Source organism: Eucalyptus grandis, chromosome 6 (assembly GCF_016545825.1).
Source record: "Eucalyptus grandis isolate ANBG69807.140 chromosome 6, ASM1654582v1, whole genome shotgun sequence".
Classification (NCBI taxonomy): Eukaryota; Viridiplantae; Streptophyta; class Magnoliopsida; order Myrtales; family Myrtaceae; genus Eucalyptus; species Eucalyptus grandis.
Window position 1 is genome coordinate 53,838,659 of NC_052617.1, and position 16,064 is coordinate 53,854,722.

At 38.3% G+C, this 16,064-nt stretch overlaps 2 protein-coding genes across 4 annotated transcripts; both read right to left on the bottom strand.

Annotated features, from left to right (window-relative positions):
- Positions 1–2,273: 2,273 nt before the first annotated feature.
- Positions 2,274–6,833, bottom strand: LOC104450809 (dehydrogenase/reductase SDR family member 12). Of its 3 annotated transcripts, none has more exons than XM_039315786.1 (8): positions 6,822–6,833; positions 6,092–6,198; positions 5,594–5,953; positions 5,023–5,072; positions 4,769–4,869; positions 4,625–4,681; positions 2,674–2,795; positions 2,274–2,569 (listed from the first exon to the last, which is right to left on the bottom strand). In XM_039315786.1, the coding sequence occupies exons 3-8, from the start codon at positions 5,650–5,652 to the stop codon at positions 2,407–2,409; spliced, it is 552 nt and encodes a 183-aa protein (XP_039171720.1). In that variant the 5' UTR covers positions 5,653–5,953; positions 6,092–6,198; positions 6,822–6,833; the 3' UTR covers positions 2,274–2,406. The 3 variants fall into 3 exon arrangements, 2 of the variants coding, with proteins under 2 accessions (XP_039171720.1, XP_039171721.1); XM_039315787.1 differs by having other exon boundaries at positions 4,769–4,919; XR_005552238.1 differs by having other exon boundaries at positions 2,274–4,676.
- A 4,832-nt stretch (positions 6,834–11,665) lies between these two features.
- Positions 11,666–15,497, bottom strand: LOC104452297. Its single transcript, XM_010066785.2, has 7 exons — positions 15,384–15,497; positions 13,666–13,880; positions 13,384–13,502; positions 13,078–13,202; positions 12,866–12,951; positions 12,560–12,651; positions 11,666–11,946 (listed from the first exon to the last, which is right to left on the bottom strand). The coding sequence occupies exons 1-7, from the start codon at positions 15,495–15,497 to the stop codon at positions 11,666–11,668; spliced, it is 1,032 nt and encodes a 343-aa protein (XP_010065087.2).
- Positions 15,498–16,064: the final 567 nt, after the last annotated feature.

Below are 16,064 nucleotides of genomic sequence, written 5' to 3' on the forward strand. Positions count from 1 at the left end.
CCCTTGCCTGAGTCTGATGTGGGCGAAGGAAAGAGAGAAGAAAAAAAAAGGGGAAAAAAAAAAAAAAGAAATGAAAATGAAAAAATTGAAAATGAAAAAAAAAAAGACGAAAATGCCATTGGTTATAGATTTTAGGGTAAATGTGTCATGATTGGCAAAGTTTAGAGTTTTTGTGTCACATAAAAAAGTTTAGATAAATTTGTTACTCTAGGCAAAGTTTTGGGTTTTTGATTGCCTTTTCCCTTATTTTTATTATTGTTGTTGTTTCTTTTATTCTCACAATCAAGTGTCAACAATCATGACTTAAATACAAGATAACAGTATTTGATAACACTTAATGATCATAACAGCACTATAGGATATATATTACAACACCAATCACAATTATTCGATTGTCAAACAACTCAGAATTCTTGTCACGCTTTTTTAAACTTTACTGATCCTCCTCCATTCACTTCTTGAATTAATAATTCCTGTACCTCATTTTACAATCTCTGAGCTGGTCCTACGCGTGCAGTATTATCTGGGCACCCATTTGTGAGGTCAGATGCGGCATTTACCAAGCATAGATGGCAATCAAAACACAGAAGGTGCCCTTCACAGACTGCATAGCCATACCATACTTGGCCTGATTCTGTAGCTTGAGCTGTCGCCATTGCTTGTCATTTCTTTGCTAGATCATTAATGATACAATCCACATCATGGCTGCAAGCACTCCAGTGAGGAATCTTGATCCCATTGCAAAATTTGTACGCCATGATCGTATCGGGTAAATAATATAATTTGACACGGATGCAAAAGAACCAAATTTTGATGGCTTGGATTCTCCGGAAGACAGCCATTGTTTGCCTATGTAAAATTCCTTTATTTGCTTTAAGCTTGCTATTTAAGAAGCTAGCTCATGAAAATGACCATTCGTTACGTTTTTATCTAGTGCTATACAAGGAGGTGATCCATGGATATTATCATAATTCCCGATGGATGTAGGATGTTACAGTTGACATTGTCATTCTTGTTTTATCATGTTGTTCAATGTGTTTTTTCCGAATAGTTGTCACTTAAATGAATATTGGGTGCCTTGCTTTTTTTCTATGACCATTGCATGTTGAGCATTCACTTCCATCTTCGGCAAGAGGAATCTTCCATCTACCTGTTTATTATCCTTGGCTTTGACATTCTTGGTCTTTAAGAACAGCTGTTCACCGCAAAAATAATCAAGTATTATCTAATAGCATGACACCGATCTGAGAGGGTGTAACCTCGGTGATGTCGCCGATAACGGGAACACTAATCGATGACCATAAGCAGTGATGTACGATGGCAATTGGTCGCCGATTGTCATTTGCCACATTTGCCAAGGTGTTGGACAAAGGAAAAGAAGAAGCGGTAGAGTGAAGATATCGATCGTAGGCTGGTATACTAAGCGACAGTTAACGCATCAGCATCTTACGAGTTGTAATGGCTTGTGAATAAGAGTGGACCTGCGGAGAGAAGGCTAAAAATCTCGGGAATGCAATTATACCGCTTTCAAGATAATAAATTGTTGAAAGACCATTGTGATTACAGAAGTATAAAGGGTGGCGTGTCCTATCAGAACTCATCATCATGAACATTTATCTTTCCAATATATTTTTACTAGTTTTAACATCAATCGCTTTATTTTCTAAGAGTTGCCTGTAAAAAACCTTCATAAACCTTTAAAACTGGTGAATACAGATAAAGTAAGCAGACCAATGACTGGTAATTTTCTAGCCAGAGTTCATAGCTTACAGCCAGAATGGTTTTCCTTTTGTAAACTTGAAACTATCGACAAACAGTTTGGAACCCAAAATTCCATCGGCGGATAAAAACGTGAAGGAGAGCTGTCGATTTTAGTCCTCGAGCGCCTCCAACTTAGGTCAACATTTGATAGGACTGATCAGCAAGCATTTGTGAATTTGCTTAGTTCATTGTAACACATTTCACCGACCGCAGAAAACATGAGTTATGATGGAAGAAACACGAAACGCATATTGCTATACATCTCACCGTACAAAATCTTCAAACAGATAATACTAGTCTGTGTTTTGCATGAAAACGAGGCAGGTACGACACAGTGGAAGCACCGAGAGAGAGTGTATGTAATATTTCATCTATTTTCCTTCTCAATAACTCATATGAAAGAGAACAAAATGAATAATTCCATCTTTGGGAAACAGGTTCAACGCCCATGTTTAAACGCAGCACTCACTTACCGAAAATGTTGTCTATAGAAGCCTCAAGAAATTGTAACCTTGAAGAGGAAAAAAAGACATTTAACTTCTGAATTTGATTCACAGTCCACAGCAACGGTTGGATTCGTTATTGAAATGACTCCTGCTTCATCAAGCAAGGCCAGATAGAGACACTAGTTTACCAATTATCGAGTCAATGAGTATAAGAGTCTCCAGTAGCTGCAAACATAAGATGTTTCGGCGCCAGTGCTCTATCAAAATAGAATGCACCAGAGACCAATTTGTCTTTCGGCTGTAAAGCCAACCAAATAATTGTGTCGGCACCTTCTTGTTTAGTTCTGAGCTTTCCAGAGAGACTTCTCAAACAATAAGAAAGATAAATAATCAGAGTAAAAAATAAAGCGAAGTAAATAGGAGGCAGTGAACCAAGAAAGTAACTGCAAATAAAAGATTGCCATACGATTTAGAGAAACCAGGCAAGCTCTTGGCAACACTCGGCATCTCAGCCCAACCAGCGTGCATCGAGTAGAAGCCAATCCCTCTCTCATTGTGTACCTCAGCCCACTTTTCTGTCAGCGCTACCTAATAGAACAGAAAAGAGTTAACAATGACTATGAATAGCAACTTCGTCTAGATGAAGCTTCCTGCGGAAAGCACAACCTTTTAAAATATTATGGCAATTCACAACCACGTCTCTCTTCCCAAACATCGGATTATCCATTGTAGTATGTTTAAAAGTTTTCATCAAGTTTAAGAATTTGTTTCGTACTTGAATCTGTTGAAAATTGTCAGCTCAAATTCTTTGTTGCAATCACTATCATCTGAGTCAAATGGAACCGTAGTAAAGTCTTAGCAACCCGACCAAATTAATTCATAGAACATGCCTCTAACCTGAAGAAGAGGACCAGAGCAGATAGGCAAAACTCTTGAAGTACGGGGATTTGATTTTGTTATAAGGCAGTTCAAAGGGAAATACCAGAATCATTAAATATCACATTTTCATTCGAAGGAAGGACGCATCTATATAGAGATATTACAGATCTGAACAAAGTAACATCTACGGGATGCTTATTACGTCATCTCATTGGTACTTTAACAAAGGAAAAATATTGCTTTTCGTCCACTTCCGGGATTTTTTCTAATCAGTGCCCATACCGTTTATTTGTCTAATCAAATTCTCACTATTTTTACAAAGTCTCTACGACACCAAATCTGACCAGATTTAGCGGGTGAGGCCGTCAGACAAAGCCAAAATATGATGCGAATAAATATGCAGATGCCCAAATGGTCGCATGGAAAAATTTACAGAATGTAGACAATGTCAGAGTATGATGTCGATAGAGTTTAGCTAATGTAGATGCCCACATAATCGTCCATATCGAAAAAAATTTATCCACGTCACATTATGACATCATCTAATAGCCAGGTTGATTGTAATGGGTTGGATTTGGTGTTAAGAGGGACTTGATAGAAAATTTGTAAAAGTAGGACTTGATTAGAAAAATTACAATAAAAGTACAAGGAATTGATAACAAAAAGGTGTGAGTATAGGAACGGAAAGAAATTTTTTTTTCTTTCATAAATTAAGCAGATTATGTGTTGCTTCTATCAAGTGAAAAATAAAGCAAATGTCCAAGGCTATGGAAAAAAACACAGGACGATACTTCCCTCGGTTTGTTTGATTAAGTAAGTACAGTTCTCATAAAAGTTCCTTTCACAATCATATCTCTACGGCTTTGACTTCCCTTATCGTATTTTCAAGAGCTACTCTAACAGCTCTTTTAGTAAGTATGTAAAATAAAGATAGTAAAAATGAGAAAAGTAGTTTTTGAATATACAGAGGAGCGGTTGAGTAGCTTGTGCAGATACGCTCTCTGAAATAAAGGTCTCTAGGTAACTTGACCAAAACTCGAACGATGTCAACGTAATTTACCCATAGAAATAACACAGAATCTCAAAAAACGATGAAGATCCATTGCAAACCCATAATGAGGGACTTTCACAGACATAACCGGTATGTATCATCTAGGGCCTCTCCCATGCACCTTGAGGGACACCCAATCCTCAATCTCAATTTTTTCGGATATAGTCATGGATTGGGTGGAACTCACCAAAGAATCAAGGCCTCAATGAAAACGTATCAATGTTCTGAAGCTAGTAATTTCATATTAAGATATTCAATTAGGAAAGAGTTAGATAACAGAATATTGGTTCATAAAAGAGAATGGATGGTTCATCACTAGGAGATTTTGTATGGAGAGAAGATTTTGACATGCTGATGAGAAGACAGGGTAGGACTGTATTGCTCAAATAAACCCACTTAAGTGTTCTGAAAGAGCAATGCCCTAAAAAAAAAAAAAAATTATACAGAATAAAGAAGAATTGACCAGTGAGTAAGTGATGCTGCTCACCTGAACTCTCTTGTTTCGAGCATATTGCTCCACCCCCTCAAAGTCGGCATCACTATACTGCAGACAAGAACACTCAAACTTTAGCACAACAAATAGGAAATTTAAATAATTTTCCAAGTGCTCGAAAGATGCTGAGTTGTTGACCTCTAGATCAGTAGTCAAGGGACTTGTATACATTCCAGCAAAAGAAACAGTGATGACTTGAGCATCAGGCGCCACTTTTTCAAGCAAAGGCAACATTAATTCTGTCATTGCAAAAGTTCCTTATACATTCACTGCAGAGTACAACTCCAACCTGCACTTCCCGAAAATGTAGGAAACAAAATAAATCAATGCTTCTGAAGGAGACCGCAACACAAATTCATCAACTCTGACAAAGAAAAAGCTTAGAAATGCACCCTTCTGGCATGGTGATCCGCTTATGCTCAAGCAAGCCAGCACTTTTAACCTGATCATGACATTGAACATATCAGACATTATCGGCAATATTGAGGGAGATATAGCTATGACAACTTGCGAAATATTTACACTTTATTTTAGCATGGGTTGGAATCACCACACCGACCCATTCTCTTGGGACTACCCTCAGAAGCACAAACCTACGTATCTCAGGTAATTACCCGGTATGTATGAAACAGGAGGACTGCCACACTATATGGGGATTATCGATTGCTCAAAAAGTCGCGGACACCCCAATGTATGAAAATTAAAAAAATAAAATAAAATAAAAGAACTTGCCAAATAATTCACATAGCGCTTTCTTATTGCATATCAACTAGGCAGGTTGAAAAGAACGAGCAATGGAAAAATCACACAGATTGAGAAATCCTAAATAATCAAGCACTAAGGGGCCAGTGTGCAGGCAGACACAACTATCTGTACATATTCTTACCAATTACATATGTATACAAATGCATATGCAAACCACGAGCATTAATGTGGGAGATTGAAAACCAAATGGAGACTTACCAAGACATGAAGAGGCAAATCCTTTGAAGAAAATCTGGATGCAAATGACTTGATCTCATTGATAGAGGAAAGATCACATACCTGCACACTAGATTAAAAAGGCATCAACTCACATGTAATCAAATATCTATGTAACTGGTGATCTACTCGATCATCCAGAAGTATGACTTCTGAAGAGCAGCAACAGGCAAACGCCAAAAATCCTCCCATAAGAATATCTCGAGACAAATAAAAAATAATAAATGGAAACTACTGCATTCCTCCAAATTCACATTTGGGTTTCCCATAGTAGATTTTATCGAAGAGGGGGCAGCTTCTCCTCTGTCCTTGTCGCGGCAAATCATATAAACGTTAGCCCCACTGAAAGGAAAAATTGAACTCGAGATTATTTGCTAAATTAAGATTAAAATGAGAAGTTCCCTTAGAGAATGTTAAAAAAGCATTCACATGTGAGAAAGCAAAGTAAGCATATGAACAACATAGTTGACAACAAAATACCGTGAAGCAAGACCCTCTGCAGTTGCATAACCAAGTCCAGAATTAGCTCCTGTAACTATGCAATTCTTCCCTTCCATTCGAGCCTCCATCTCTTCTGACTTGAACTTCTTCGCATGTTCGCAGAAGAGTGAGTTAATCAATGGGATAAGAGAAATCTCACCAAAAAGGCATAAATCAAATGACAATGTCCATATGAAGACTCAACTACAGAAGGAACTGCACACGTTCTAGCCGGTTGTACGTGTGTGCTTTGTGCACATGCTATCATGTACTAACGCCTGTGCATGTTCACACTCTTGCGCGTGCCCGCACAGATGCATTAACTTGTACGAGTAATCAGGCACAAGCACACCCTGTACATACACGGAAGCCCCGGCCGCCCGGAGCTCGACCCCTGATTTCGAGTTGCCAATCACGATCTCCAGTGCCACGGACATACAATTGAACCACGACGGGAAGGCAAAAGGGCGGACTCGAGAGTATGTCGGGCGCAAATGACGTTAACTGAATCCTATATTCCGCGACAGTTCCCGTGAAACTTCTTTATCTCGCCCCTGTACAAGGATTTAACAAATTGTTCACTTTTTACCTCACTCTCCCTTAAGTCTAAGATTCTGCGAGGCAACAAACGAAATTGCACTACCTCTCACTCCCGCATCTCCCGAAACGATGAAACGAATAAAGCCCAGAAGACCAAATCAAAGCATGATATCTAGGCGATCCTACTCACGCGAAGCCGGGCTTGGTGAAATTGTGGTACCCATATACCCCGAAAGCCGTCGCTCTCCATGCCTGCCCGTGCAAAAGACAACCAGAAATAAGAAGAAAAAAAGCTCACGTCTTTAAAAAAAAGCCCGAACGCATCAGTTTCGAGAGGAAGAAGAGGACGGTGATGGGTGGTGATGGAAGTACCTTGAGGAGAACATGGCGAGAGAAGCGAGGGAGATGTGGAGTCGAATTTGCAGTGTTCCCATGAACCTGGGACGTTGGCTGCATTGCCACTGCGCCGCCGTTGGAAGTTGAGTTCGACTGTAGCGTCTCGCCGTGCGCCACGTAGGAGACAACCCCACCGCTCCTTTGTCTTGCTTGGACTTAGCGAAATTCATCGAATGCTGAGTTAGATTAGAGAAGAGCGATATGATAATGGAAGAGTCAATAGTTCTTCTCTGATTTTATTTTTCTGGAATTCACATTTTATGCGAATTTTAATTTTCCCCCTAATTTATACAGGCCAATTTTTTATAAATCTCCAAACTTTAGTTCATGTCTCAAATCTGCCATGAACTTTTTTTTTTGTCTTAGAAAAAATTATAAACTTTAAGTCTATTTCCAAATCTGCCTTAAACCTTTTTTTTTTGTCCTAGAAAAAAATATCTAAATTTTAGGTCCAATCCCAAATATGCCCCGAACTTTTTTTTTCCTAGAAAAAACACCAAACTTTATGTCTAGTCCCAAATATTTCTGGAATTTTGTTTTGTCTAAATAAAATCACCAACTTTTAATCCGTTCTCAAATTTACCACATGTTCAATCTCAACTTAACAAGATATTTCCACATCAATAATAAATATACATTGGTAAGGTGATATGGAGAATTATCTTCAAATTAAAACCATCTTAGGATATAAATATTAGGGATGACTAACTACAACTTTTGGACAAAAAGTTAATGGGGGTAGATTTAATACTAGAGTAAAATTAATTATTTTCTTTTCGACATGAAAACTGGGATATATATGGGATTAGATCTCAAATTTGAAGTTTCGGATTTCTTCTAAGACCAAAAAAAAAAAAAAAAAAAAAAATTCAGACAGAATTGGGACTAGATCTAAAGTTTGATTTTTTTCCAAGAGTAGACCTAAGGTTTGTGGTTTTTTCTGAGATTAAAAAAAAAAAAAGTTCGAGGTAAATTTGGGACCGAAACTAAAGTTTGAGATTTTTTAGAGAATTAGCCCTAATTTGTACTTGAATGGTTCCAGTTATTATTTGGATTTTGGTCGGAATTTAAAAAGACCAACTGCAAAATAAGAGCCATTCCAGTGACGCAATATAGCTCGAACAACTTTTTCATGTCCATTTCGAAAAAGGGCAATGCTTAGACACACGAAATCAAGTTATGGGCGATGCAACTCATCCATATATGCTCAATTTAAGGGCTTTATTCTATTCAATCACCTACTTATAGGCGCATCTCCTGTAGGTATGATATTTACCCACAAAAGCAGCATTCAGAGGCCATTTGTTTTCAAGGACATTTTGCAATGGGAGAAGAACTGAGGTTAAATAAGCCTCTTAGCAAAATCCCGATCGCCATGTATGTATCTTCGAAAGGGTACATCTTTTAAATTTAGAGAGACTATCATATATTATATATTCAAGTGATATACTGCTTCTGTTGGATATATCCTCGCAAGATAATTCTCAATGCTCCGGCTTCTGTAACAGTTTTTTTTTTTTTTTAACATTAATTCGAGTTTGTATTATGAGTACCGTGCCCATTACCGGGTTTAAACTTAATCAAAGCAAAGCTAGGAGAAAAAATTAATTTGTATCCAAGTAAAACTGAGAGATCGGAATTTCCGGTCTAGCTTATGTATGTGTGTCTGTGGTTCTCCATCTTTCGGATTTCGAAGTTCCCAATGGGCCTTTTTTTGAAGTTGATTGTGTATTCATGCGGAGGTAGATTTATTTGGTCGTGTCTATAAACCCCTCTTGCCATCACGGTCGCCGCGGCCGACCCCCCTTCCCCTCTGGTCGCCATCTCTCTCTCTCTCTATGTAGCTTGCTTTTTGTGAACAAGGTGCAGCTCGCGGCTTAGATCTGAGATGGTGAGCTTTGCTGCCTCCATGGGTGACCTCGATCAGCAGTCGCGAGCCGCCATGCCCTGATCTGAGGTTGCCCACAGCTTGAGGGAGGCCAGCACAGCCATGGCAAAAGTTCGACCAAGGCCGGTTGAGAGAGAGAGAGAGGGTCGTAGCCAGAGAATGGCGGTGAGTGATGACGAGGCTTTCGACGGGCGATGGTGAGCTAGTCGGCACCGGCATCAACCGCAGGTGGTGGCCAACCAACATTTATTTGTTTTTTGTTTTTAATTTATCAATTTTCTTATTGTTTACCAACTTTTATTTATCTCTCTCATAATCTAAAATTTATCAACTATGATGTGAATATACTGACCTTCATTGTATGGCTTACTGAATTTTTTCCCATTCGCTTGCCAACTAGTTTTGATTTCATCCACTCTAATTCGAATTGCTGGTCAATGTTTTTTAGTTTGTAATTCTGCTTCCACTTCAACGTAAACGAGCAAAAGGCTTAATATAATACGAATAAATGGTTTTAAGCCAAAAAAAAAAAATTATACTTTGGTATACCAAGATCCTTAGATTTGAGTCGAAAGATCACATCATCTAATTCTGAAGCCCCCAAGGATTCTATTACAGGAAATTCAATGAGCAAGCCTATAAGAAATGTCTTCAGTACAAAACAAATGAACAAATGAACTGTATCAAACAATGAAAAAATCCCCAGTCAGTCGAGTGACGAGGAAATTAAATAAGGTCCTAATGTACACAACTTGGCGATGAAAATGGCATGGGTGGCATCGTCCTCCCACTCCAACTTGGACCACAAGTCGGTGTCCGCATGGACGGTGCGCAAGCCTCCCTGTGCACCGTTCAGGTGCAACGGCAACTTTCTGAGATCCGGGCATGTTACTATGTAGAGTTGTTCCTGCCGAGGGAAAGGTAGTGAAGGGTTTTGGATTGAAATAACTGTTGTATGATAGGTGTAAGACTAAATTTAAATTGATATAATTGAAAAGTTTATGATTGAATTGATTATCGTATATTAAATTTAGGACTTTTTAGACAATTTTCCCTGGTGAACTACGTACAAGGAAATTCTCCCAGGAGCAGATGTACCTACAAATCGGCTTTGGAGAATCTTCATTTTCCATACGAGACTTTCTTGCTACTTGGACTAAGCACTCAGCAATCAGCATAACCGGAACTGGGATAGCTTGCATTATTCATAGAATGTTTGACTCACTATATTTGGCTGTGTGCGCAGGTGTGATTGTGTGGGGTACGAGAGATTCCACCTGGTAAATGGGCATGACTTACTCAACGTGAAAGTCCCCTTCCTAAGTGAGTTTACGCTCCTGGTACCAGGCTATAATCAACATTATGGACACGATAAGTAGTCGATTTGGAGAATTGTTACGTCAGTACAGCATCTACAGGTGAAGCATCGTATCTGATAATTGCCATTGCCAGAAGAATGGGGTAATCCCCATGAAGGTCTTGCAGCCGATTGTCATCCCTCAAGTAGTGGCTCTCATTGAGCTCTAGGTCTAAGTTTGATGTATGGCTCTATCGACAGAGGGTCACACGCCCCTTCTCTGTGTACATGTGGCATTTTATGCCCTTTTCTTATTCCGATCTTGCTCTTATCTAATTATCTTCATTTTTCTCTAATCTGCTATTAAGCTGAAGTTTCTAATTGTTTGATTGAGTTTAAGCAAAATCAAAAGCTACTTTTTTTTTCATTCCGGCCAAAATTTTAAATATTAATAAAATTTCAACAAGATGTGAAAGAATTATATGTGAACATTTGCATTTTCCTAAAGTTTTGAGTATTCCAAGCTTTAAAAAGGTCAAAGTGGGTGAGGTGCATGATTTTGATTGAGCAAAAAAGTAATAACCGCTCATGCACATCATTTATTATACTTGTCTTTCACAATTATAGCCGCATCCATAATCCATCATCTTTTATGAATGGCATATATCTATAGAATTTGAGTGAAGTGGCGCTGCCCAAGTGAGGTTATAATTAATCAAAATCCTAAGTCAGGTTGAAATGACTCTTAAGTTGTTACCATATGTACTCACGAGGTTTGTTCGCATAAAGCAATGCTGATTTCTTATTAATTAGATTCAATATTCATAGCTTTTATACGAAAAGAATTTTCCTAGTGTATTTACCGATGTGGAAATTTAATTTGAGAAGAGAATACATTTTCTTTTTTCAATTGGACAACAGTTTTGCTATATTTTGAATTGGCAACTTTAATTAGTGAAATGATATGCGTAACTTTGAAATAATTCAGCATTATTTTTACTTCTTTACGAGTAATTTAACTTAATCCTCACGTCCAGTTAGCAGTAACAATTGAATCAGCTATAACTGGAAGTTCGAGCAGGAGGGAGGTGAAGCATCAACTTTAACAATTCGAAGACTGCACATTTTAATTATCCAAACGTGCAAGATGGAGGTCATAAAAAAAAAAAAAAAAAAAGAATTGCAAAGAAAGGCCCGTTGTATAGGCATAGTTTAGTTCTATTAAAAAAAAAAAAAAAAAGGAGGGAGAAAAAGATCAACAGTAACATATAAAGTTCTTGCATTGATCTCGCAATGATTAACATAACTCAATAATGCTTAGTTGCTATGACTGGTTCAAATTACTTGAAAGGATATTTTAGTTCCTCAAAGTGCCATCGAAAAGTCGGAAAAGAGCCGAAATCTCGTCAACACGTCACATCAAAACTTAGGATGAAGAGTTGTTATATGCCAATCATGCACCACGAGACACAAAGAAGTTATAGTCATGGTGCTGAAACTTGTGTTCCTTCAACCAAAACCAAGCGGCCCGCTGGTACGAGAACATCATCTCCCGATCGAGTGTCCTTGGATCGACCCAAAATGCTCCGTGCATCTTGTACGTGCTCATCGCAAACGGAGGAACTCTGATGTTGTACGTCTTCGAGTCACCACTTTTCATAGCTTTAGATTCGACTTTCGGCGGAACAATGCATTCAAGTCTTTGATTGTCTTTTGGTATGACACTTTCCAAACCTATGCATCACAAAAAAGTGTAAATCGCATCCCTTCCAACAGAGCTTGTAAGAACTTTGCAAGTTAGCTTATAGTACACCTTTCACAACACCCCAGAAATTTTTTACAAATACTATATATGGAATGGACATGAACTTTTAAAGTTTTCAAACCACGGTACTGATATATGAACACGAAGATGAACTTGGAATCTTTGAAGAAGAGTACAATGAGGTTACGAATATCTATAACTTTGATAAAGATGACCGGTTCACATACTTCTCTAGACAAATGCTAGACACACTGGATCCAAAACATACTAATCAAGTGATATGGGAAATTTCATTGGAGTGATGTTAGAAGTGAGCCTGATATATTTATTGATAAGTTGTTTAAGTAGATAATATTGAATTGTCCCGTCGCATGATGAAACAATTCTAGTCTGATTTATCAGGTAGCATTGCTTGTATCTTTTGAGCTAGGGCAACTTGAAAGCAAGACATTTGAGGGAACAAAAAAGTGCTACTGATTTTATCATGCATCACAGCAAAATCACGATTCCATAGGAATGCAATGAGACTAATTATGAACTCAAGAACGTGTGGGAGAGAGCGATAGCGAGAGAGACACGAACCCTGAGTAGACCATGACAACATGTGATAAGTAAGGAAAGATGCAGATAACTCCTTTTGGTTTCTCATCACCGGTATCTGTATAATGGGATACCTAAAAACATAAAGGACCATACGCCTTGATCAGCATTACATTTCATTAAAGCAACAACACAACAACAACAACAAAAAGGAAGGGTCCAACCACAAGAATCCAATAGTTCATTAAGCAATTCATCTTTTCATCCTAACACTAGATTACTAGTTGCTAGTTAGCAACTCTTGCAAGTTTAAGAGATGAAAAAAAAAAAAAAAAAAACAATACATACCAAGCAACAGCCACCCAACTATATGGAGTGAGGTCCGTGCTCTCGAAAGTTGTCAAGCCAGGATACTTCTTTGCCAGCTCTTTAATCTAATTAAACAAAATCCACAAATCAGAGAAATCATATCGAAATTATGACCAAATTAGATTCCTCATCATTCCTTGGAAAACAAAAACATTTATTCAGGAATCTTAACATATCCAACAATTTACGACCTTTTTAACGAGGGGGGCTCTAGCATAAGGATTCAACACCTCATTGTATTGAAAATATAGCTCCCCGTGATGATACTTCGGCATTTCCTCTGGGTCTGACCCTTCTTGCATCCCAAAATCATAGTCTGAAAATGCCCAACAAAAGTTTAAACCATAATAATAATAATAATAATAATAATAATAATAATAATAATAATAATAATAATAATAATAATAATAAAACACTTCTTTAAAATCAACCAACAAAAGAAAAATAAATTAAATTGAAAGTAAAACCCATCAACAAGAAGGTATATAGGATTTTGCCTTGAAAGAGGTTTTTGCCGGGGGAGCCGGGGCTTAGAACTTCTGAGGATCCGCTCCTGTTGCTTCCGTCACTCATGGCATCGTTCTCGGACTCCATTGAAGAGCCCTCCCCAGAAAACCTTCATCGATCAAGGCATTCGACATGAATTTAATCCACGTTAGAGGATTGTATTCGCGACCGTCCTCGAAAAATCTTTATGTAATTCTGAAAACAGATGATCTAGATCTATCTAATTACTTAATTATCTACTTTGGTGAATGTAGAAGTATCACTAGAGAGACCTGAGAGGGGTCGGAAACTTCTGGTATGTGAATACTTGAATGGCTGATAAGGAAGGGAAATAGTATTGCATCACGGATTCGCCGCAAGGCAGCACTATCGGAACGCCCGCGCCGTAAGCGCTCCACTCCTCGTAAGCTTTCCAAAAATCGCCGAGGCAAAACGAGTCCACCGGGTCTTTCTCATCCGATTCGCCCGTCTCTTCCCCATGGCTTGGCTGTGGAGAAAGGATTTACATCATTAAGATTTGTTTTCTAGTTTTCTAGTCACGTCCAACACAACCTAAGACATGTAGGATTCGTCATGTTTGTGTCACAATCTTAGGAAATTTGTGAAAAAAAAATGAGATAAGGCTTTGCGCCGACATAATTTCATCATTTTGGAGTTGGGAATTGAAGCATTTCTCTATTTCACTAAAACATATGAAAGAGAACAATAGAAGCACAATTTTAATGCCCACCAAATTCATGTCAAGATCACAGTGAATTCAAACCAGTAAATCGAATCGACTAAAATTAGTATATTGAGAACTATTCTGGATATAAATCTTCGAAAATCACCTAAAGGAAAGGAACCTCGATTTCAAAATCATGAAATTGTTGCTAGGAATCGTTCGACCGCGATACTACTTCCAAAATTGAACAGGACATCTCAACTCGGCCAAATATGGACGATCGGGGACTGGATTCTATTTTCTAGCCTTTTTATTTCAAAATTGATTTTTACCATTTTGGCCCCAATTTCATTCTTTTATTATAATCTTTTTGGTCGATGCTGGAATTTATAATAAATGGAGTTGGTGTTAGGAAAAGTACCCAAAAAATCCTAAACATATTACACTCAATCCTAAACCTTTTAATTGTATCAATTTGTTAATGTAGTTTATCTGACCAATTTTTACCAAAAATCATGGACGTTTGACTAGAAATAACACAAATACTGACATTGACAATTTTGCAATTTTGTTTAAAAAATTATATTTTTTTTCTTTGTTACGCCAGGCCCAACAATCCTTACCGATCACTAGGCAAGGGTTTGCAAGCCCTCACTGACCACAAGTGGGGCAACTCTGGCCTAGATCTAGCAAGGATTAACCTTGTATGTAGCCAATGAGGTGGCCCTTGCTAGATTGAGCAATGACGACCTTCACCCAAGCAAGGCCAACCCTCATCTATGGCCATCAAGGATGACCTTGCATTGGTAGGGGGAGGCTCACCTCACCCAAGTGGGATTGTCCCTATGGGTGACAAGGGTGGCCCTCCCCAGCCCTTTATGGGCTTCACTCATGATTGGTGTAAAGAAAAGAACAAAAATAAAAAAAAAAAATTTTTTTATAAATTATCCACATCAGCAATCGAATGGTAAAAAGTTTGACACTAAATTATCACAAGTGCAAAAGCTTTAAGATAATATTCGGTACTTTGCCCACGCTGAGATTTGGTTTTGAAAAAGCCATCCTACCTCAACGTAGGGGACAAGAAGTCATAAACTCAAATTAATCATCAGTGGCAAGCCCAAATTTCTCAATTAATTAAAGTCGAGTATATGAGAACATGTTTATTTCAAAACATCCAACAGGACATCCTTCCGTCGATCTATCTACATTGGAGAAACACGCATAACATCACTGTCCCGAAAAAAAATGTGAAATTCAACAAAGTAAAGAACAGAAAAGAAAATGGAGAGAGAGACACACACACAAAGAGACACAGAGAATTACCCTAGGGACCTCCTTGACTGGAACAGTGGGTATCACTGAGAAAGGAAGACACTCCATGTTTGTCCGATCCTTCAAATCTGGAACCAGTCTCGAGTCCCAGCCCGTTGCTGCCATTGGTATCAATCTCAATCTCTCTCTACCCTGTCTCTGTCTCTGTCTCTGTCTCTGTCTCTCCTGTGTCAGTGCATCGTGGACCGATATAGAGGCTGTATAAGAGAAGCTGCCCTCCTTTTCAATCCTTTCAAAACGCTTGCTGGCGTCCGCAACGGCAAGGACATGTGTGAACGAGGGGTCCGCCAAACGCCAGGGAGGGTTTTTAGTCAATGCCCTCGAAACCCATTAAAGATTATTTTCCATTTTTAAAACTCAAAATCTCGACCCATTTATTGATTTTTTTAAATTTCTTGAATGATGGCTTCTCTTTCTTGCATCTCCCTTAATATGGAAAAAAATTCATAACAAAAGATAAGCCCGTCCACCACTCAGCAGGATTCCCCCTCTCCTATCCTCATTAATTTGCTTTCCTAAATCTGCTAGATACAGTCCCAATATCAGCAAGCATTAATATCACATACGTCGAACGTTATCTCAGCATCATGTCAAATAATGATGATCATGTCTACGAGTGTTCAAGGGAATTTGTCGAACTTGGAAAGAAAATCTGAAGATGGATTTTAATCT